Source organism: Saccostrea cucullata, unplaced genomic scaffold (genome assembly GCF_032062105.1).
Source record: "Saccostrea cucullata isolate Sc308-1 unplaced genomic scaffold, CSIRO_AGI_Scuc_v1 ctg7276, whole genome shotgun sequence".
In the NCBI taxonomy this organism is placed as follows: domain Eukaryota; kingdom Metazoa; phylum Mollusca; class Bivalvia; order Ostreida; family Ostreidae; genus Saccostrea; species Saccostrea cuccullata.
Window position 1 is genome coordinate 50,222 of NW_026940900.1, and position 23,228 is coordinate 73,449.

General features: G+C 33.5%; 5 protein-coding genes across 6 annotated transcripts; 2 read left to right on the forward strand and 3 right to left on the reverse strand.

Annotated features, from left to right (window-relative positions):
• Window positions 1–145: 145 nt before the first annotated feature.
• LOC134256608 (cartilage matrix protein-like) lies at window positions 146–2,347 on the forward strand. Its single transcript, XM_062739286.1, has 4 exons — window positions 146–220; window positions 434–497; window positions 722–1,294; window positions 1,617–2,347. Exons 1-4 carry the CDS (start codon window positions 146–148, stop codon window positions 2,246–2,248), a joined length of 1,344 nt encoding a protein of 447 aa, XP_062595270.1. The 3' UTR covers window positions 2,249–2,347.
• A 3,210-nt stretch (window positions 2,348–5,557) lies between these two features.
• On the reverse strand, window positions 5,558–9,210 carry LOC134256611 (uncharacterized). Of its 2 annotated transcripts, XM_062739289.1 has the most exons (6): window positions 9,047–9,210; window positions 6,927–7,001; window positions 6,760–6,816; window positions 6,541–6,615; window positions 6,197–6,363; window positions 5,558–5,741 (listed from the first exon to the last, which is right to left on the reverse strand). In XM_062739289.1, the coding sequence occupies exons 1-5, from the start codon at window positions 9,095–9,097 to the stop codon at window positions 6,214–6,216; spliced, it is 408 nt and encodes a 135-aa protein (XP_062595273.1). In that variant the 5' UTR covers window positions 9,098–9,210; the 3' UTR covers window positions 5,558–5,741; window positions 6,197–6,213. The 2 variants fall into 2 exon arrangements, with proteins under 2 accessions (XP_062595273.1, XP_062595274.1); XM_062739290.1 differs by lacking the exon at window positions 6,760–6,816.
• Window positions 9,211–10,589: 1,379 nt separating this feature from the next.
• Window positions 10,590–13,715, forward strand: LOC134256595 (uncharacterized). The gene is made up of 4 exons (XM_062739273.1): window positions 10,590–10,708; window positions 11,143–11,223; window positions 12,807–12,881; window positions 13,103–13,715. The coding sequence occupies exons 1-4, from the start codon at window positions 10,634–10,636 to the stop codon at window positions 13,334–13,336; spliced, it is 465 nt and encodes a 154-aa protein (XP_062595257.1). The 5' UTR covers window positions 10,590–10,633; the 3' UTR covers window positions 13,337–13,715.
• Window positions 13,716–14,681: 966 nt separating this feature from the next.
• On the reverse strand, window positions 14,682–17,430 carry LOC134256593 (actin-binding Rho-activating protein-like). Its single transcript, XM_062739272.1, has 2 exons — window positions 17,349–17,430; window positions 14,682–15,186 (listed from the first exon to the last, which is right to left on the reverse strand). The coding sequence occupies exon 2, from the start codon at window positions 15,171–15,173 to the stop codon at window positions 14,733–14,735; it is 441 nt and encodes a 146-aa protein (XP_062595256.1). The 5' UTR covers window positions 15,174–15,186; window positions 17,349–17,430; the 3' UTR covers window positions 14,682–14,732.
• Window positions 17,431–21,748: 4,318 nt separating this feature from the next.
• LOC134256599 (phosphatidate cytidylyltransferase, mitochondrial-like) lies at window positions 21,749–22,989 on the reverse strand. Its single transcript, XM_062739278.1, has one exon. It carries the CDS (start codon window positions 22,849–22,851, stop codon window positions 21,763–21,765), a length of 1,089 nt encoding a protein of 362 aa, XP_062595262.1. The 5' UTR covers window positions 22,852–22,989; the 3' UTR covers window positions 21,749–21,762.
• Window positions 22,990–23,228: the final 239 nt, after the last annotated feature.

Sequence of the window (23,228 nt, forward strand, 5' to 3'; positions counted from 1 at the left end):
TTTGAGGGTAAATATTTTCTCTCCCTCTCTCTCTCTCTCTCTCTCTCTCTCTCTCTCTCTCTCTCTCTCTATGTATATTTTTGTTATATATCAAATGATTTTTTTAATGTGATATTCTTTGAAACAGAAATCAATGTATGTAACAATGGTGATTGTTACAATTTTGATGGCGGGTTTAGCTGTGTTTGCCAAATATACACAGGACCACGCTGTGATACAGGTAATTGTAACATAAATGAAAATTGTCAAATATTCTTTGTGAAGTTATCAGTTTGCATATATTTTTGCTTTTGTGGAAATATGTTCACATAGGGTTTTTTTACCATTTGGCATATGTTCGTCTTAATGTATTTTAGAAAAATAGAAGGCTTTCAATCTATGCATGTTTTTGTTATTATCAAGTGATATGTTTAAATGATATTCTTTGAAACAGAAATCAATGAGTGTCTGCTTGATCCGTGCAAAAACAATGGCTCTTGTGTTAATATCCCAGGCTCGTTTTATTGTAATTGTTGAATGATTGGGTGAATGTGAATAAGGTGCATATACATATGTAAGTCAGACAAACAAATTCAAGTTCAATGTATTTCAATTTCTTGTGGGGAAAATACATATAAATCTGAAAATCTCAAACGACCATAAAGCAGCTATGACGCTCTTGACAATGGTAAGAATTTTAAATCAAAACTGAATGAAAATGAAATTCTTAACTTAATTTCAGATCTATGTAAAACAAACGCTACCAAGTTAATCTTCATGGTAGACAGTTCCTATAGTTCTTCGGGAGAACCGTTCAGAAAACAGTTGCAGTACATTACGGACGTTGTTTCACGAATCACCATTTCTGCAAGTAAATTTTCAGTAGCGGTTATCTCATATGGAACAGAGGCGAGGGCAGACATTAATTTCAACTCTTACGAAAACAAAACGGAACTTCTTAGTTTCATTCAAAACATCACTTTTGTCAACGGAACAACTAACATACCATCGGCCTGTATCGAGGTCAAAAGGATACTACAATTAACACCCAATGATTTTCAGTTTGTATTTCTCTTCACCGATGGCATGCCTACAAGTCTGAGTGCTGCAGTAGGTTCCATTGTCGATTTGAGAGGTTTCTTGAAATTATCAAATGAGTGGAATGACGTTTTCTTGGTGGCGTTTGGTGATGACGTCAGACATGAGGGATTTAGGCAGTTATCCGGGGATCACCGATTCGGTGATGTGTATCCCAGCATTAATATGGAACCGCTGCATCAAGTCTTCAAGAAAACCGTAAACATACGATGTTCAGGTATGGATCAGAATAAGCCGAAACCATTTTTTATTATAAATTGTTCTTAGAAAAGGCTTTTCTAAATGAATACCTTATTGGTACAGAAGCAGATCTGCTAATTAAATACCGTAAAATCACATATTTTTGTTGGGTCAAATTTTCGAGGTTTGAAGAAAAAATTCTTGTTTTGTGGACGGAAAAGTTAAGGTAGTAAAGCATATGAAATTTTAGATTTCCTGGTTTAATAAATTCGTGGGTTTCTCCATGCCTTGAAAGCATCGAAAATTAAACCGCCACGAAAAAAGTGATTTCACGGTAAATAATTTATTTTTTTTTTCAGCGTGTAAGGTAAGACGGGATAGTGATATAGTGTTTGCTCTCGACACATCAACCATACAATCGCAGACTACTTACAAAGCCAGTCTGGGTATCTTCGTACAACTTATGCAATCCATGGATGAATTCGTTTTCTTAGGATCTGAGTACGTTCAAATAGGCACCGTTCACTTCTCCGATACCGCATTGTCCTTTTTACCGTTGAATTTTACGACCGATTTAGATACATTTGCAAGTACTTTTCAAGCCGCAAAGCAAGACAACCGTAACAGTTCGTCAAGTCTTGCAAATGCTCTTCAATTCATCTGGCAAGAAATGTTCTCGGACAGACAGGGGGCTAGATACAGTGCTTTGAAGTACGTTGTTTTCGTCAATAATGGATTCGATATTAATATGACAGAGACTTATAATTTAGTAGAAGAAATGACAAAGGATGGAATTGCCTTAATCTCCATAGGCGTAGGGAAGAATTATAAGGACGGACAGGTTTTAAATACGGCTTCTAGTCCTTTCCATGCTTATTTTTCGGAACAGGATCGATCAACGAATCAGTGGACTTTGCAGGATACCGAGTTCGAATTCATCAAAAGACTAATTAATAGAAGGCTGGAATGCACAAACAGAGTGAATGCTTAAAATACTTTTCTAAAATTCTTATTGCCAGTATTTTGTTGCTTGGCAGAATGTCTGTTGAGACATCCACCTTAAAGCCAGTGACGCGGAGATTGATTTGAATGATATTAATAATATTTTAACTCGATAATATAAATTTATTTATCATATATGCCATTTTGATACATTTACCGAAAAGCCCCATAGATGAACCCGTATATGCCTGTTTTTAGACAAACGTATATTATTTTGTAGCCTAAGATTATTCTAGCAACATGTACTGTGACCAATTATACTTTTCGCTAATAGGGCTTGATACTTTTCACAATCAATGCTAAAACAAAAGTTCACCTATTTTCATATGTCAATAAGAACGTCCGAAAATCTCTCTTTGGAAATAAAAAAAAGTGGACCTCATTCATTGTGAAATGCAACACGCAAGGTGGAATGGTGACTCAGGAATGTGTAGATTTTGTTTTTACAGAGATGAGTGAGCCTCCCATTTTAATAAAGAACACGTAAAGTTAAATTAAAAAGGGATATATAAATAATAAAGAATATAAAGTCTTACTGTTAACCTCTTCCTTTAGATACTCGTGCATTGTGCACTGATCAAAATCAGAATCTCTGTCACTGTCCGAGACTGGGCAAAATTTCTGGGTAATGCCGATTGATTGATTGATTGATTAACGTCCCTCTCGAGAATTTTGCACTCAGATGCAAACGCCACCACTTCCGGGTCGAGAGCTACAAATGTTGACCAATTGAGCAGTGAGGGATCTTTTTTCGTGCCAGCACCTACTGCGACACGAGACCTAGGTTTATGCGATCTCATCCGAAGGACCGGTTTCTACGTCCCACAATGGGATTCGAACCCGTGACGTAAGGATCAACTCCTTACTTTGTGACTCTAGAGCAGACGCTCTAACCACTGCGCCACGCGGGCGACAGGGTACTGCCGAATAAAACACAAGTCAATATAATTTTTAAACATACTTTATTCAACAGTTTAAAAAAAATTACGAAAGAACTATGTAAAAAAAAATGATTTTAATTTTAAACATATTTTATTGAACAGTAGAAAAAATGTCATTGATGAAATAAGTACTTAAAAAAATAAGTTTAAACGTATTTTATTTCAAAAATAAAAAAAAATATATCATGAAAATTGTATTAAAAATTTATTTAAAAAATTAAAAAATACTAATAAATCACAAAGAAGTACAGCCTTGTATGTAAAAAACATTGTGAATATAAAGCATGTTTATTTCAAAAATAAAAAATAATCTTGCAAGAAATACATACAAAATAAATTTAAAGCATAGTTATCTCAACAATAAACATAAAAATTAGGTATGTCAAATCGGTCAATTTTTAATACTCGGTTACCCGGATATAGTACCCGGGTACTCGGTAAAAGTGTAAGTAAATATGAACAAGTAAATTGATGAATGTAAAACATTGTATCACTTGTAGAAATAAAACCACATGCTCTGATAGGAGGTTTACACGTAAATTGCATTTCTGTTGGAACAACGATGAGAACTTCGTGCCCGACGAAATTTACTACATTTTTTAAAATTCAATTTATTTAACAGATTAACACAAGAAATAAAATCGTAAGTGGTTCATGATGTTTTTGTTTAAAAAAAATAATCTACTCCGTAATTGTAATGTAACTCTTTGTTCATTTGACGTCAAGGTATATATCAGTCGTACAGTTTGACTTAAACTTGACCATTCAAGTTCTAACAGAGCCGATTTACGATTTTCGTATACTTTTCGATCCTAGATTTTATAGTATCACGGGACGTATTTTGTAGTTTGGTGCAACGATGCACATCAGTTTTTTAAAGCCTTTGCCTTCAACTATTTAATTTGTACGTGTATTGGCATGTAATCAAACAACCATATTAACAGTCGCGCATGTAACAATCATCTGTCCCTTTTCTCGAGAAATTACAGCTTCTCGGGGAATTGACAAAATTATCTAATTTATTTAATCATAACAGACCTTAAACGATGTTCAGTGAAAACAAATAATTAAAGAAAATCAAAAAATACGGGTAGAAGACAGCGCCCCAGGTAACAGGTGCTTGGTCACGCGCGATAATTACTGTTAGTATAAACACTGCCACGGGCGGTAACGAGTAGGAAACCCTAATTACTGTATGTACAAGTGCAATGAGTATTTTACATTTTAAAACAGATTGTTTAATGCATTAATAAATAAGCTTAGAAATATTCAAAAATATACATCCGAGTAACCGAGTACCGATTTTAGTATTCGATACTCGGACGTTCGATCGAGTACCCGGTTAACCGGGTACTCGTTGACATCCCTAATAAAAATAAATCATGCAAGAACTATATACAAATATGCACATAGTGCACAGGTAAGTCAGCATCGACAATGTCATTGTCTTTACACATATGTAATCACACACGCGTCCACATACATGTACACATGCCCTTTAAAAATACAAGGTCAAAAGGAGGCATGGACTCCAGGTCAGATTACAATTAAAGTACCAAGATGGTCACGACTTTTGCGATGCCATTGTCTAAAGTATCCCACAAAAGGGGCGCTGTCATCAGATCCAGGGATAGTAGAACACAGACTTTGTGTTATACAGAAATACTAAGTCTCTTCGATTGTCTAATCACATATAGCCCATAAAAGGGGCGTTGTCACCAAGTCCGAGAATTGCGGTACACGGACTTTGTGGTATAGAAATGATGGGTCTCTTCCATGCAGTGTCTTATCACATAAAGCCCATCAAAGGGTGTAACAAATCCGAGGATAGTGATACAAGGACTTCGTGGTATATTCTTTATTTATCTATTCACATATAGCCCATAAAAAGGCGTTGTCACAAAGTTCTGAAGCAGTGGTACACGGACATTGTGGTATAAAAATAATAGGTCTCTTCAAGTTTCTTATCACATATAGCCCATAAAAAGGGCGTTGTCACCAAGTCCGAGGATAGTGGTACACGAACTTTGTGGTATAGAAATTATAGGTTTGTTCCGATGTCTTATCACGTATAGCCCAGTTTCAAATCGCATATAGCCCATAAAAAGGGCACTGTCGCGAAGTTCCGGGAGATGGTACAAATGTATATGGATCCTGACATTGTTATATAAAATAACAGGTCTTTTTCAGTGTTTTATCACATATTGCCCATAAAAGGAACGTTGTCAAGTCCGAAGATAGCAGCACATTGACTTTGTTAACTAGGTTTCTTCCAGTGTTTAAATCACATGTAGCCCATAAAAGGGACGTGACCACCAGGTACACGCACTTTGTGGTAGGCAAACGGTGCTTTGCCAAATAATACAACACATGTATATCTGCATGTCTTGTCTATATATGCCCATGTTCAGTATCACATGCAACTACCCCAGCATGCAATCCATAAGGGACGTGAAACATCAATGTCGAGCCCATTGGTACAGAGATGGTAGTGGCGGTTCGGTTTCTGACATTTGCACACCATTTGCGACCATGCATAACCTACAAGAAAAGAGAAAAAGACATTAGATATAATAAGAATGCGTAAAAGAATATTGCAGAAAAATTATCAAAGTATATAGTGTTAAATGAACAAACATGTATTAGTTGTTGAAAAGGGCAAATTCATACATTTATAAAGACAACTTCTAATTCTGAGAAAGCCATACTATCTAATTTTGAATAAAGCTTGTTCTGTAGTTAAATTTTATATATATCTTAAAATTTCTGTAATCCAGAAGTGGGGAGCAATGAAAAAACCCATTAATTTAAAGCAAAGTTATCAGACATTATCATAGGGGACATAACAGTCAATTTGATTGGGTTTATACAAGTATACACAAGTTTTTTTGGAAAAATTAAATGGATGACGCTACTTTTTTCCCCCAAAAAAACTTTTATTGAGCATCTCTGTAGAAAATAACATTTTAATGCGTTTTATGGGTGGTTCCACTTACCAATATCGCTCTCCTCTTTAGTAGACACAAAAGGAGGAATCCAAATCTTGTTTCTTGGAGACTTTGTGATGACGTCTCTGCTTTGGGACGTCACAGCGTCTCTGTTCTGGTATGTCATAGCGGCGCACTGGCCTATGCTTAAAATTGACTCTGGCCAACCATTCAATCTGTGAGGAAAATATAATACATTTTAATTTGAATGCCTTACAGTCAAACGAGAAATTTTCATGAAGACACGACTTTTTATTTCACATTTCGATGCTGTACATGTATATTTACATGTAATTAAGTAAAAAGAACATTTGTGACCATTATGTTGTTCCCAGAATGAGTCCGACACTTACGTGATTCGTAGGTTGTGGTATGGTAGGAAGCTCCCTACGCTCATCAGAACTGTTGATGGCACTGGTCAGTTCACGCTGAAAAAAAGATAGAAACAATTTCATAAAACGTGACTATCTAAAAAAAAAAAAAAAGAAAATAATTAAGAATATAAGACACCCGGCCCTAAAAAGTGAATTTCATTTATTGAAAAAAAAAAAATGCCCCATTCAGATTCTTACCCAGTCTCGAATGTGATCTCTCCATTCATGAACAGCAGAAGCAAAGACTTGCTTGCACTGGGGAGAAATTGTATAAAAGGATTTAGAGGTTCAGTTTGAGAGAGTAAGAAAGAGGTCGATAGAGAAAGAGATAGAGATTAGGAAAGGGGAGAGAGAGAGAGACTTACAGCTGATTTGGCCGCCAGGGCAACCATCACCTCGTACCACTGACGACTGTCATCTGAAGAGGCCTCTATACGGCGCTAAAATTACAACAAAATGTATTTAACAGTACGATATATAACTCTGGACACGACAAAGTCCAGACTTTTTCCAACCATTTCTTACTGTGATATTCAAAATACTTTTATAAACATCCTTGGATGTATCTCAGGGTCTCACGTTGAACTCACAAACATCTCTACTTCTATAGAAGTCTTAAAACTCAGAATTCCATGGGAGAATGGTGGGATTTTCAATCCCATCAACTATCCCACCATTCTCTTCCGGGAGAAAAAATGTCAAATGGGATATTTTCTCCCATTAGGTTTTTTTCTCCCACATATTTGTTCAAATGGGATAAATCCCACGGATATTGACAATCAAACAACTTCTCCCATACATTGTGAAACATAGAATCTATAACAGTGTATTGGAGAAAATAATTCATTTGTCAATAACCATGTGATTTATCCCATTTGAACAAATATGTGGGAGAAAAAATCCCCAAGGATGAAAATATCTCATCTGACATTTTTTCTCCCATGGGAGAAAGGTGGGATAGTTCTTGGGATTGAAAATCCCACCATTCTCCCATGGGATTCTGAGTTTTAAGACTTAATATCTTTAGAAGTAGAGAACTGATGCTTGTGAGTTAAACATGAGATCCTGGTATACTGCTAAGAAATACCACAAAGTGATATAAAAATATTTTGGATATCACAGTTAGAAATGGTAGTAAAAAGTCTGGACTTTGTCGTGTCCAGAGTTAAATGTCGTACTGTTATTTGATCATAAAACTAATTCTAATGAGCTTACATTTTCCAACTTTTATCTAAAAATCCAGATATATACATTTAATAAATTAAAATTGCAGTATTTCCTAACAACCGTTAAAAGATATGTAGCATAATAATTTATAGGTTCATTTTATAAAAAAAAAAACCAAAGAGACAAACAAAAAAAACTTAACGACTAAGACCTTAAAATTTAGTTGGTTGTATAATTTTGCAAAATTAATTATTTTTCTTTTAAATTGCTATTGTAAACATATACTTTAACCATTGTCAATCAAATGCTTATTAGAAAATTGTATTCGGTCTTAGTAGTAAATTCTCCAACTTTCCACCATACCCATACCCCCATTTTTTTTTTTGTTTTTTTTTTTTTCCCCCCCCCCCCCCCCCCCCCGAAAATATGGTGTACAAATGTGCTATCCCCGCAATGTTTTTCCTACGATTTTTTTCATATTGTACGAAGTGGACATCGTCGCAGATCGCTTTGTTTTTTCTTTTAACGGACAAATCTAGAACTTAGCGTATAAGCAGAAATTTTTGCAAGGATTTGATTTTGGCATTATTAGCGAGGGTTCTGAGATCGCTAAAATTGAATATTCGCATTGTAGTTGTAATAAAGTTAGTTGACATCAAAGGGAAAGAACTCTTATAACGATTGCCCTCAGTAGTCTCCCCTTTTCTATAATGACTTCGCAGATGAGAAAGACTCAAAGTATCGTTCAAAGGAATCAAAATAATCTCTATTGCTATTAGCACGCTATGAATTTTGAGAGGTAAGTTTGCAAACGGATGAACTTTTCAAGCAGGATTTGGTAAAGCTAAAACATTTTTCCTATACATATGCTGTAAATATTATGATTATATTTAACCGAATTTCCTCTATTATCGATAATGCCCATGCTTATTCTTCGTGTTCTGACAAATCCTTACATTTTATTTTTTTTTTTCAATTTTGTTTTTCTACGCTGAGGTCTAAAACCACAACCCGAGGGGGGGGGACTACTTTACATAAATCTTACAGATTTTAAAATTTAACGAGAGACTGGGGTCGAAGTCGACGTGGTTGTTTGTAGGGGACTGATATACATGCCCTTCCCAAACTCAACGCACCCCTCCCCCTTCCAAATGATCGAAGAATTTTGTATTTTTGGCCTAACAATTGAGATCGTTTGAATAGTTGACTCAGACTACTCAGAGGGATTTTGCCATTTTCATTGACGTCATAAAATGTCCCTATTTTTCGTGAAAACAAACATAAAAGACCAATAAAAATTTATTTTCTGAAAAATTACCCTCTTAGACACACTCTTGCTGTTTCTTTCAGAAGATCTTTCTCTTTTCATTGTGAAATTTGAGATTTTCGTGGCTGTTTAAAAAACACGTCTACTCGCAACTGATCGAAGTGAGTAACTAACGACAGTAACCACAACGCAACGGTTCCTTGCAGTTGCCAAGAATGACGTCGTCACCAATGGCAACGCTTGAAGGTAGAGCTAGGCCAAAACGTATAGATGTATAAAACAAAATGAAATATAATAGGTGTGAAGAGGTTTTCGACAGAAACTTGCTAGGGCATAATGCTTGCGTTTTAGATGATTTCATAATGATTTATTACCATTATAAAGGCTTTGACTTTCAATGCACATTAAGGCGAATGTTCAATGACGTCATAAGGCGGGAAACTTGCCGAGTTTGGACCCGAAAAAAATCAAAGTACTCAGAAGTACAGAGAATTTGAGTAGAATGGATTTCTTACATGAATCACGTTTATATTCTGATGAAAAAATTATTTTAAAACTATCAATATAAATGATAAGACACTGACAGTGAGTTTTTCAATCCTAATACCACGGTCCGATTTTGTCAGAATCAGAATTAATCTGGTACCGCAGCTGAATGTAAACAAACAGGCCAGTCTGGTCCCCTCTCCTGCTTTACCTCGTATGTGTAGAGAAATACGGTAACACTGATTATCAAAAGTCCTTACGCTAATGAACTATGTTCTTTGACTTATGAAGTTTTCAAAGTCATTACTACTAATGTTTATTTTATATAGATAAAACGTCGTTTTATTTTTGTTGCTTTATTTAGCGTTTGTATTATCTCTAAAGCGGTTGAGAGTAAGAACTATATTTTTGCACGTAACTTTAAAATGGCGACTATGGGGTCAACATCCTGCCTTGAACAGGATCACATAAGCCGGCAATTGCTCTTTGAGCAATAAGCCCGGCTAAAAATGCAGAAAAAACGACGTAGTAGACTAAGCCAGCTAACATGCAAGGCCCTGTATTAATTAGCAATAAAGTGGGGAAAAATTTACGCTGGTATCAATGGCATAATAACAAAATATGATCATTTGATGATGGAATTTTTATTGAAATTATCTGCTTTGGAAGAACATTATATTAGTATATGTTAACAAAAACATGACACGGGCCATATGTTTACATAACAAAGGTTTGGATCTCTAAATCTGCCTTGTATCTCGACAACTGCAGTTCAATTTTTTGTGATCATTAGAAAGACCCTAGTTAAATATTTGTAAAAATGGAAAATTAATTTGAAATTTTTAGTTGAAACTGTGTCCATATCATATGATCCTTTAAAAATTGTAAGTATGGACAAATTAATTTAAGACACCTATAATATGATAAAATACTTTGTTGAGTACAGATTTTTTCAGTCTTTTATACTAATTTGAGTGGTAAATTATACATAAACAGTACGCAACGATTTGTTAGAAACTTCCATGTACGGGCTAACCAATGACTGGTTGTTACTTTCCTTTTGAAATTGAAAGTAGAAATGACCTGACGCAATGGATGTGACAACGATTACGATATTGTTTACTTGTTGAAATTTCTTGAATAAGATAAAGGATGTTTTCCTTTTTCCAACAGAATATTCGGGAGCTGAGACGATCTCCTTTCTTTAACAAGGGATTGCCTTTGATGGTACTTCTATACTTTTTTGAGCGTTGACACGACAGGACTGACCAGTGAAAAACCGATTGATTTAAATTTATTTTATAGGCAAACATCTGTACAATTCAATTCAATTAATTTATTGACCAGTTAAGGGCCCTCATGGGGCGAGAAAAAAGTTAATTGTTAACATTTGTATATAATAGTTATTATAACCATAAACATACCATACAGTACAATAAAATTCAGAAACTGAGAAAGCTCAAATCTGAAATCTCTAATCAGTATTGAAGAAATAAAGCCATTCCGGCCTGAATATATATATATAATAATATATATTTTTTTTTTTTGGTATTAATTGATAGCTTTGATATGCTGACACAGTTAATAAAGTTTTATCACATGAAAATGTATGAGCAAATTGCAATTTTTAATTTTTTTTAATATCATGTTTTCGATTTCAGCTGTTTGTACTGACAGGTGCAGCAATATTGGTCCAAACACAAAAACTTGTATACAGAAAAAGAGACAAAAAGAAGTCTTCAGTAAGTGTAATTTAAGACTGTCATCAAAATCATTTATTTCTTTTTTTTTAAATTCAGCGTAATAATTCTAAATAATCTTCTTCTTCCTATGAAGTGAAGGGCCGCTGCTGCGGCATTTTCTCACTTTGAAAATATGTGAATTGTAAGATAGGTAGGTTTTTTTTTTAAATTGTACTGGTAATGTACGAGTCATAACGCAAAATTTTCATTCTTTCTTCTCTCAGATTTCATTTATACAAAACAGACACTGCTATTTATTTGTTTATTCACATTTTTAGCTCTACTGGTCAGAGACCAGGAGAGCTTATGCGAGTTAATAAAGTTTTGTCTGTCTGTCTGTCTGTAAACAATTTTTCAAAATGCTACTCCTCCTACAGTTTTGGTCCGAATTTCAATATAACTTGGCACACAAGTAGACTACACTAAGATACATAATTTTGTGCATCGGTTTTTGATTTCAATGAACGGTGTTGCCGTGGTTACTAAAAATAGAAATTTCTGTGAAATTCTTTCAAAATGCTACTCCTCCTACAGTTTTGGTCTGATTTCAATATAACTTGGCACAAAAGTAGAATACACTAAGATACATAATTCTGTGCATCGGTTTTTGATTTCGATGAATGGTGTTGCCGTGGTTACTAAAAATAGAAATTTCTTTGAAATTCTTTCAAAATGCTACTCCTCCTACAGTTTTGGTCCAATTTCAATATTTCTTGGCACACAAGTAGACTACACTAAAATACATAATTCTGTGCATCGGTTTTTGATTTCGATGAACGGTGTTGCCGTGGTTACTAAAAATAGAAATTTCTGTGAAATTCTTTCAAAATGCTATCTTCCTACAGATTTGGTCCGATTTCAGTATAACTTGGCACACAAGTAGACTACACTAAGATACATAATTCTGTGCATCGGTTTTTGATTTCGGTAAACGGTGTTGCCGTGATTACTAAAAATAGAAATTTCTGTGAAATTCTTTCAAAATGCTACTCCTCCTACAGTTTTGGTCCAATTTCATTATAACTTGGCACAAAAGTAGACTACTAAGTTACATAATTCTGTGCATCGGTTTTTGATTTCGATAAACGGTGTTGCCATGGTTACTAAAAATAGAAATTTCTGTGAAATTCTTTCAAAATGCTACTCCTCCTACAGTTTTGGTCTGATTTTGATATAACTTGGCATACAAGTAGACTACACTAAGATACATAATTCTGTGCATCGGTTTTTGATTTCAATGAACAATGTTGCCATGGTTACTAAAAATAGAAATTTCTGTGAAATTCTTTCAAAATGCTACTCCTCCTACAGTTTTGGTCTGATTTCAGTATAACTTGGCACACAAGTAGACTATACTAAGATACATAATTCTGTGCATTGGTTTTTATTTTGATGAGTGGCAAGGACCATTTTTCTATTTATTGCTGATTTAAAGTCTCAAGTCCCAACTGCTACTTTTCTCTTCCTTTGTTTTAAGTATAAACCAGTAGAGCTACAGTCTCGACAGAGACTTCTGGTTCCTATTATATTATTTAATTCTTTCTGATATTATATAAGAAATTATTTGTTCCCTTAACTTTTAGCTTCTGTCAGATAGAGAAACCCAGAAATTTTTTGAAGAAATTGGAGAAGTAAAAACATTACAACAACTTCAAAAAGTAAGTCAGTGTTTATTGAACAATCATATTACAGCTTCTTGTAATGTTTAAGACAAGGACCTTTTCTCACATTAGATTTACTGAATTATTTGTGTGACAAGCAAAAGTTGATAATTCATAGCTTATCTTTTTTGTAATTGACCTTTTATTCTCTGTTATTTGCTACATCAAGTATGAACGGGCTATTCAGTGGAACATTATATTTTGTTTTACTTACTCAGGAAACCCAGAAGCATGGTCAGCTAGATAAATGGGCTAACTTTCGCGGGCCTCGGCCCGATGATGATAACTCCATGAAAACCTTCATGAAGATCAAAGAGGAGGGTGACAGAGAAGCCGCAGCCAAAAACAAACGATTGAGGAGCAGTGAAGATTACAAAAAACAACAGGAAGTTAAAAGAAAGTTTTACGAAACGATTCAACATCAGCAGGATATTGCAATGAAAAATAAGTGAAGTTCTTTAAGTATGATTGATATATAGTATTTTTAAAGTGAAGGATTGTGTGGAACAAAGCTTTATTTACTTAGGCTGTGTTTCCATAATTGCATTTTTGAATGTGTGAAAGATAATTGAAAACGTAAGATGTATATATGTAATATTTGATTAAAGTGAAAATGTTGAGTGCACTACAATCTTTCATTCATGTGAAATACCTTTACAGTATAATATTGTGAAATGATGTACAGTCAGTGAACAATATTTTCTTTCAGCTTTCAATTGTTGACTTTTTTTTAGCACTGAAGTGTATATTGTATTTCCAATGGAAAAGATATTTTTTGTAGCACTTGTTTGTGTTAATGCAATCTGCAATAAAAGATTTCAAAATACTTTATAGGAATTTGTTATTCTCCTTTCTTTTTATTTCAAGGTCTTTTTAATGTCTGGTTATGAAAAATAACTTTTTTTATGATATTTGAAACCCAGTTTAATATTCTTAAACGTGAATAAACCAAATGTTCCATTTAGCACAGTGATCCTAAATCTGTACACAATCTATGATTAGGTCAAAGACTAGGGATGTGCAATTTTATATAGGTATATCGCGAAAGACACAGATACCAGTCTTTAGGTACATATTATAAAGTCCAGAAATTATTCATTTATTTGTTCAATCTTTCTAATCACAATTACAGAAAGTGTTAAAAATGTAAAAAGTTAAAAGAACGGCATCTTACCGTCCAAACATAATTGATTTTAAATACATAAAAATTTCAAGGAAGTAAAATTTTGTTTTTCTAGCATATTTTTTAGAAAAAATTATGACTTTTCAAATAATATCATTGTAAAAACTGCTTTTAAAAATATCATGATATTATCGTGATATTGTGGGAAAAAATCTGATATATGTGAAAGCCCTATCAAAGACACAGATTTTAAATCAGAGGCTGATCAGGTGCTTTATTGAAGAAATAAGCCCCTTTCAAACAATCACATCTGTGTGAGCCCTATGTTTTAATCAGGTAAACAGAGTACAGTGTATTTCATAATCAATATAATAAATGACCCAAACAACTGTCACCAAACATAGTAATACAATACAATGTTGTATTTGTAAACAAGGTCGTTATGTAGAATTTGAGATGTACTGACTTTATGAGATTGTTGAAATCCTTGTATCATTCAATTATTTGTCAGTAACCTGCCTCAGATTAAACTTGATGGTACTCGAAGCATGTTCTTGTATACTGAATCAGTTCCACTTTCAGGAGACAGAGGAATGTTATACTGCATGAATATAAAGTAGGATATCATTTGAATGTGAAAAAAAAAAATAAATTAACAACACTTCAAAATGTCAAAAAATTCTTTTATTTATTAAAAACTTAAATAAATTATTTTTAAATATTAATCACGTGGTATACGGAATTTTAAATAAAGTAATTGTAACGTCATCATCTCGTCTCTGAAATAACATTTCTCCAGGAAAAGTTAATAATTTTTGTTTTCGTGCACGCATCAACATCCCCACCAGTTTGTTTGATATCGTTGTGTATGCTTCGAATAGATTTCCAAAGGATATACTGAATGTTCCATCCGCGTTCTTTTGTCCAAGATCAGCGATCACGTGACATAGTTCCACGATTTCTCCGCTGATGAGTTCTCCGGCCTTTTGACCCCTATATTCTGTCATAGATCCCTCCACGGGGCGTCCGTAGTTAGGGTCATTTTTGTCCAGTTTCTGACGATGTGAGGCCCCCTCCCATTCAGAGAAGGGGTTTATTTTCTGTTTTTGTTCGTGTTCGTCAAAGAATTTCTGCCACTGGTTGACCCTCTTTGATATCCCTGCCATGGTAACATAGATTCTGTGGGTATAAATAATACAGCATAGTTTTACAAAAATAAATACATAATGAAATAAGGGGGTTGCAATCGCACTTAGCAACGATTAACCAACATGGTCTTTTACAAAGAAGAGTGAAAAGAACTTGGCGTAATGGGTAGCCTTTAAGACCCTCTCCAACCACTTCCTTTTAAGGAAAAGTCCATGATTTTGATGACCTTTATGACATATTTTCAAAAAAAAAAATCTGCAGCTTGACGACCCTCGTATAACTTGGAATACACGCTTGTAGTTACATGCTTTTTAATAGGTCTGCATTTTTTCTCTACATACATGTAGCAGACATTTACACCACTACTTCTGCTATCACATTGTGACAGATAATTTCGTATTATAGTTTGGTTAACGTTTATATATAGCTTGGCATGCAGTGCATATATAAAGCCTAGTTTACACGTTCTGCTTGAAAGCAACTGCAAAAAACAGACTGACATAATGGACAGACATGTCCAGACTTTTTAGGCATTTCTAATTATGATAACCAAAATATTTTTATATATGTAGTAAAGTCTTAAGTTTACACGAACATCTCTACTTTTGCAGCTCTGCTTGAAAGCAACTATCCCACCATTCTCCTATAGCCAAGGGTTTTCTCCTAGGGGATTTTTTCTCCCATGAATTTGTTCAAATGGGATAAATCCCGCGGATATTGACATTAAACCCTTGTGAAACATGGAATATATCCCATTCATTATGACGATGACAAATTTCTCATCATAATATATTAAATATATTCCATGTTTCACAACGTATTGGAAAAAATAATTTATTGTCAAAGGGATTTATCCTATTTGAATGAGGAGGAGCTGACATTTTTTCTCCCATGGGAGAATGGTGGGATAAACCCTTGGATTCTTTAGGACTTCATATCTTTAGAAGTGGAAAGATGTTCTTGAGTCCAAATAAAACCTGGAATACTTATACAAGTGATATAAAAACATTTTGGTAAACAGTTTTAGAGTTAAATGTTCATAAAGTACGTGTAAACTTTATGTAATATTTTATATGATTTAATTAAGTTTCATAAAGATGCCTTTTTAATTATAATTTCAGAGAAGCCTTTTAATGAATCAGTATTAATACAATGACACTTGTAACAATGTGAAATTAGTTTGAAATTATTTATTTCAAATTCTATATGAAAGAATAATGTTTCTGGTACCAGCGAGTAGCCATGATGGCAGTACAAACACTTTCTTGGAGCTCAACTACCGACATCTCCCAACGATCATTGTAAATCCTGATTATACTCATCACTAAGGAAAGGGTCGATTTTTTTTGCAATTATAGTTTTGTCATAGTGTATAGGTTTATATTTCATTTCAACCTCCGATAGTGTGACCATGAGTAGCGCAAATATCTGCACGAATCTAGTTTATTTTTTATAGCAAGACTGTATGTCGAACACACGTTCATACAGTTGCTGTATGGTGTCTGTAATCATTCTGCTTGATTGTTGGAACAAGTCCAACTCATACTCCTCGATTCGACAATGCACACGTCTACAAACAGTTCCAAGGAAAATGGTACAGTAATAAACACAAACAAAATAGCTATAGACATCAACGAAAGGCAATCGTCAAACGAAATAGGGTTCGAACACCCGCAGGTGGCAGGGAGGATGGAGATCAAGAGAGTACATGTATTAAAATTTGGATAATGTATGTGTTACTAAAATAGATGGATAACATTAATTTATTTTAAAAGTAAATCTTTATTGTAGAATTGGAGAAAAAAATAATTTGAAATTCTTTTTTGAAAAGAAGACGTCCGGTCAGTTTATAATGAGTCTATATATCTGCTTTCAGTTTCCAATGGGTACATATGTATATGTATATATACATATATGGCAAATGCATTACATTCATAAGAAAAGGGTAGCGGTTTATAATGTTTCAGAAAGACACCAACCCAGAATCTATGCCCTTATCCCCACCCCAGCAGGAGGGATACCATATAGTATACTGGCCAGCTAGGAATGTTTTTGATTACCCATCAAACTTAAATAAACATGCACTTTATCAGCGGCGCAAAAAAAGTTAAACTGTATTTTAAACCAAGTAAAAATACGGACAGTTAACCACCAAAATAGTACATGTAATAAAGAATAGGGCATATGCATACCTTTGTGTCAGTATTCGAAGAATTCCAAGCCTAATTCCGCATGCATTCTGCCATATAGAATTTAATCTGCGTGGGAGGATTGTTTACGTAAGGTGGCCCAAGAGGGACATTTCTTAAAATACTAGTACTTTACCTGTAAATTCAGAATTCATCTTGAATAGAAAAGGTCAAGAAAACCTGAATCGAAGAACATAATAAAAATAAGTGAATATATAACTATGAATAACAGAATATTTTTAAAATTAATTATGTAATGCATGAATGGATATCGAGTAATTTTATACCATTCTTTACTGAGTAAAAATTAATGAAAGAGCAATATTTTCAAGTAGGAAATGTAAAATGCAACAAGCATGACCATCATGCAATATATATTTACGAAGTTATACTTTGAATTTTGGTAATATCGTCAACCAACCGAAGTTAAAAATATTTGGATATTGATAAATTAAATATTTTGTAACCAAATAATCCGAATTTTACATATTACATCCCTTTAAGTAGTCATATTTTATTATTGCACATCCAGATAACACACTCTTATATCTTTCAACCTTATTCCCACTTTTATTGGAAGGTTAAGCACTTGCAATTGTTTAAAGAAAACAATTATAACACAAAATACTTCTCGTAATTCAGCTCATAACCCAATTTTACATGTCTATGAATATAAATTCCGCAGAGTATACATAATCTTTCACTCAATTCATTCTATACTAAAAAAAATGACAATGATTTTCACATTTTGAATTACAAATTTATTTCTTTTCAATTATGGATGATTTATGAAATTTTATTAAAAGGATTTCAAAGTACTTATGTTTACCAACCATCAATATTATATCGCAAATATATAATCAGTTACATGTAATACAAAAATGCAAGTTTGGTTTAATTTTGAAACGTGAGGGAAGTCGGGTCATTATCCATCACGTCCAAATTCAGCCTTATAAAATCTATATTTTGAACATTTCTTTTGTGACCTGTTATAAAATTTTACAAAGACTTGCTTTTGTATATGTGTTCGGAACGTTTTAATTCTCCTCAATTATCATCTATGAATATATCAATTCAAATGTTTGGAATGATAAACATTCGGAAATGTGGCTAGGAAAAACGTTTGTAAACAGAAACAATCTTCTCAGTTTTCACCATCGTGCTGATAATATATAGAAATGTTATCTCTCTTTTACATTCATTCAAACTTTAAAATCTATGATACAAAAATTAAATTGACAATGATTTTTCATCATTTTGAATTACAAATTTATGACTCAGCTGAATTCTTTTATAACAAGATTGTATAAATTATATTTTTTAATGATTTCAAAATGAAATTTTATTAAAAGGATTTCAATGTACTTGCAAACTTTTTTCTTACGTTTACCAAACCTATCGATTATTAAATGCTAGCAAATATATAATGCTTGAAATTTCAATTCACAATTTGCATCCAAATATCCATGCAAGTTTAGTTTTATTTTGAAACGTGAGGGAAGTAGACCGACGGGTCATTATCCATCACGTGAAACAATTTAATGATAGACATTTATCTTTTCGTAGTAATCACCTGAGAAGAGGCAGAATGCACGAACACGTAAGTGTTCGAAAGGATTTCTTTTGTTGACCTGTTATATAATTCGTTAAAACCCCCAAAACAAAGACTTGCTTTTCGAAAGAAATGATTCATAAAGAGTTTTTTTTCCCCGTTGACTGCTACATCTGCTGTATATTGGAGGTCAACATGCAAAGATTTATATAGATTACATTTCATATAATTAAGCAATGAGATATAGAAAACAGTTTTTCTGACGAATATACGTTTATTAAAGCTTCTTTTAATTCATATTTTTAATATTTTATTTTCATATTGCAGCTTTCTGGTTGAGAAAATTCGAACAGACAAACCAGAGAGCTACATCCAAACATCGTAAAAACCTTTGATTTACGGCGACACTTTTCTTGGTCGCTCTTGATATATATATTATTGAAAAAATCAAGCAACGGAGAACGGAATACAAAAAATGTACGCGTGTTTCTGCCAGCATATACGATATATCTTGGGGTGTTTCGTTTTCACATGTTGCTTGTCCTTTTTATACACTCGTTGCCCTCACTTTACTTACGTACTATGGCACTAATGGGCTTCGGTAACAAAACACCTAGTTAGCATAGTCATATCTCAGAATATTATTTATCCCAGTTTTAAAATAAAAATAATAAAATTTGTTTTTTTGGGCAATGGCGCATGCGCACGCCGTTTGACTTATTTCTTTGCCTATTTTAATTAAATTTTTTTATTTATCAATTTTATGAGCCCGGGAAATATATTGTTAACATTTCACTTTTAAATTACTATATGGAATTTTAATTAATTTTGATTAACATTTATTTCTGAACATTATTTGTCAGTTTTCAAAAAGCTACTAGTAATTAAATGATAAGAAATATATTTATGACATAATATCTTATAACAACTAATGGATTGCAATTCAATGTTTATAAAACCATTAATTTTGAATAACTACTCCCACCCCAATCCCCATATACCAACATATAAACTTATATGTATAGAGCAGCCCGGTCCTCCGGGCTGCAATAAGGCTCTGACAGATGCACAGGAGAGACATTGAAGATAAGTCGAGCTTCAATAACTCATGAATTAATGGACAAAATCAAATGGGTTGTTATCCATCACGTAAACATTAACTTAATAATAGAAATAACAGCGACAAAAAATGATCACCATTACGATAAAGATGTTGCTTGAAATTCCTCACTTTGTGTACTATGGCACTAATTACAAAGCTGAACATCATATCTCAGAATATTATCTCCCTTAGTTTTAAAATAAAAATAATAAAATGGACAATATTCTTCCTATTTTAATTATTTATTTATTTATTTTATGACAAGATTGTTAACATTTCACTTTTAAATTTTTTATGAATTTTAATTAAACAGTAACATTTACTGAACATTACCAGTTGAAAAACTATATAATTAAATCAGAAATTTTATGAAATTATCTTATAAGCATCCAAAAAAGCAAGTTTGGTTCAATTTTGAAACGTGGGGGGGGTTGTTAACCATCACGTAAGCCATAGAAGAAAACAGCAAACATACATGAAAGATGAAATTTCGTTATTCACAGCTGAACATCACTGAACAAGTAGGTTACCTTCCTTTTGAGAAAACAACAAAACTAAATCTTTTTAGTGTAATCAATATAGTTGAAACAGTGATAGTGTACATGACAAACTGTGATATAGTTGATTGTGATTCTTTATTTTTCATTATAATTTTATTGATTATCATGTTCATGTATTATTACATGTATCTTGACCTATTATACAAGGAGAGGGTGTACATAGGCCTTGCCTGTTGCCCAATCCTTATTGAATTATTCAATAAAATATGTTTAAAGTGACAAACTGTGATATAATTCAGTTTAATAATATCTTATAAGCCCGTGGAAAGCAATTTCATTTGGGGGGGGGGGGGGGGGGGGCACAACCAATTTTCAGTTGGGGGCAAAAAAACTTGACAAGCAAATTACAAAAAAAGTTATCAGACATTATATTGGGGGGGGGGGTAGCTTTGTTTTCTATGGTGTTCTATAATATCTACAAAATTAGGCGGGGGGGCACAGTTCCTAAGGCCATGTTTTAAACCCCAGCCTGGTCCCCTGAAGTCAGACAATTATATGTAGTACTAAGGATGCCTTATACTGAGCTATCCAAAACCTGTGTTTTAAAAATGTTGTTCATTTAAAATTATTTCAGAAGTTATACTCATGTCAAATTTTCAATACATTCTGTTCTCAGTTTGTGGTTTTGCGGCTAACTGCAGATCTGTAGCTTGCTGGTCTGAATAAAAATTGGATGGATTAGGATGATCAGAGACACAGATCTCTGGTCGTCCACCCTAATTTCTTCAGACCAGTGAGCTACAGATCTGCAGCTAGAAGGAGTAGAGCACAGGGGCATCTTAGTATATTCACTTGTGTATTTATACATATATGTAGTAGAGAACAATTAGAATATAGTGTTTAAGATGCCCCTGTGTCAGTGAGTATAGTTTTACAGGTGTTCAGTGGTCACTTTGAGTGCTTTCAACTTGTAAAAATGTTTTTTTTTTTAAAACCATCTCCAAATAATATTCAAAGTACCCAGTGAATAAGCTGTAACAACATATATATAAAAAAGATTAACACTTTACTTTAAAAGGAATTTTAGTAATATATGTACATGTACAATGCATTTAAATGAAATATAGTTTTTAATAAATACCAGTATTTGGATTAGAAATTCTACAAATACACAAGGACAATGAACCAAACACATTATGTAAAATATATAAAAATTTATTTTCAAAAAAGTCAATATGAGATATAAATAATTTGACATCAGGGTTATGTGAGACTTTTTTGTTCTGTTCTACTGTCGAGCATCTTTTGGACTTTCCTACTACCATAAAGTACAGATTTCACTATTCCTGCGGTGAATATGCCTTTAATGCTCTGGCTTCTGCTGGAACTCTTCACAATATCTGCAATACTCTGTCTCACATAGTCCGCACAGTTACTGTCAAAAGCTAGCTGTCTAATGATTTCCTCTAAGTCAGGGTATTTCCCTGGCCTTTTGTGCATACAAGATAAAAGATTTAACTGAACTGTTTTTGGAAGAAGGTTCAAGTGATGAAATTGGGACACATGATTGGGGTATTGTTCTAAGACACCTTGCTTCATATTCCATTTGACATGTTCCTCTTTTAATAAAATTTGTTCGTAAAGGTTCCTAAAGTAAGCCATATTTGGTTTGACAATATTAGAAATTTTGTTTTTGTCTTCACCAAATTTCATCCTGAAGTCACCATCGTACGAGAGGGCAGCAATCTGCTGATACAGTTCCTCCTCCGTGAAAGTTTCTGGAAGTAAAAGTAATGCTGCATGTATGGCATTCTCCAGATTAATTTGCATAGCCGAACACAGCTCCATCTTCTTGGGTGAAATAAGAATTTTGATTGGTTTATGCATTCTACCACTCACATACAAAGTGTTCCAATCCAATAGGTCAGTTATAAGTTGTTTAGTGCTTATAACTCCATATTTAATTTCTCTCCCCGCACACTGAACTTTAGTATTGAAATAAACAGCAGCACCATACTTCTCTTGAATATTTGAAACTTGTTTTGCTCCCAAAAATTTTAGGAATGAATAGTGTTTCCCATTTTGTTTCATATTTTTGTAATGCCAGCTGTATGAATCATCTACAACAAATATCAAATCAATCATATTTCCCTTAACTTGGGCATCACTTTGACCCTCCTGTTTAAATACTCCAGATCCATAAGCAAATGCCATTTGTATTCCTCCAGGAAACTGCTCCAAGATAGCTTCATACTGATCCAAATGCTTTGAGGGATTACTGTAGGTTGCATATCGTTTTACACAAAACACTGAACGACAAACTGAAAGTCGAGATAAAACAGACCACATCATTTCTCTCGCTCAAACACACCAACACCGTCCACTTCTGAATTCTTCAGATTATCAAGTTGCTTTTTTCCCAACCTATATTGATACTCTATCCTCAATGTGTCTGTTCGAGGCAATTTTGCATTTTTGCGGAACTCAGTACGGATTATTTCTTTTAAACCTGGTTTATCTTTTGAGAGTTTTAAAAATTCCTTGTAGAGGCTTAAAATTTGAAGCTGAATTTGACTGTGTTTTGGCATGACAAGTTTTATCAACTTGAATCTGAAATGGAAAAAAGAATCATGTATTATTTGTATATCTTGTAAGAATATCTTGTTAATCAATTAATAAATTGCACACATACTCAGTTTAGGCCTTGGTACATTAACAAATACTTAGAT

What these genes read in the sequence shown, in the direction of transcription:
- LOC134256593 (XM_062739272.1), bottom strand. Translation starts at nt 15,173, where the DNA reads ATGGCAGGGATATCAAAGAGGGTCAACCAGTGGCAGAAATTCTTTGAC.
- LOC134256599 (XM_062739278.1), bottom strand. Translation starts at nt 22,851, where the DNA reads ATGATGTGGTCTGTTTTATCTCGACTTTCAGTTTGTCGTTCAGTGTTT.
- LOC134256611 (XM_062739289.1), bottom strand. Translation starts at nt 9,097, where the DNA reads ATGAAAAGAGAAAGATCTTCTGAAAGAAACAGCAAGAGTGTGTCTAAG. An exon ending in CCCTGGCGGCCAAATCAGCT is followed by an intron (nt 6,817 to 6,926) that starts GTAAGTCTCTCT and finishes ATTTCTCCCCAG; the next exon opens with TGCAAGCAAGTCTTTGCTTC. An exon ending in GAGATCACATTCGAGACTGG is followed by an intron (nt 6,616 to 6,759) that starts GTAAGAATCTGA and finishes TCTTTTTTTCAG; the next exon opens with CGTGAACTGACCAGTGCCAT.
- LOC134256608 (XM_062739286.1), top strand. Translation starts at nt 146, where the DNA reads ATGGTGATTGTTACAATTTTGATGGCGGGTTTAGCTGTGTTTGCCAAA. An exon ending in TGTGTTAATATCCCAGGCTC is followed by an intron (nt 498 to 721) that starts GTTTTATTGTAA and finishes ACTTAATTTCAG; the next exon opens with ATCTATGTAAAACAAACGCT. An exon ending in CGTAAACATACGATGTTCAG is followed by an intron (nt 1,295 to 1,616) that starts GTATGGATCAGA and finishes TTTTTTTTTCAG; the next exon opens with CGTGTAAGGTAAGACGGGAT.
- LOC134256595 (XM_062739273.1), top strand. Translation starts at nt 10,634, where the DNA reads ATGTTTTCCTTTTTCCAACAGAATATTCGGGAGCTGAGACGATCTCCT. An exon ending in ACAAGGGATTGCCTTTGATG is followed by an intron (nt 10,709 to 11,142) that starts GTACTTCTATAC and finishes TTTCGATTTCAG; the next exon opens with CTGTTTGTACTGACAGGTGC. An exon ending in CATTACAACAACTTCAAAAA is followed by an intron (nt 12,882 to 13,102) that starts GTAAGTCAGTGT and finishes TTACTTACTCAG; the next exon opens with GAAACCCAGAAGCATGGTCA.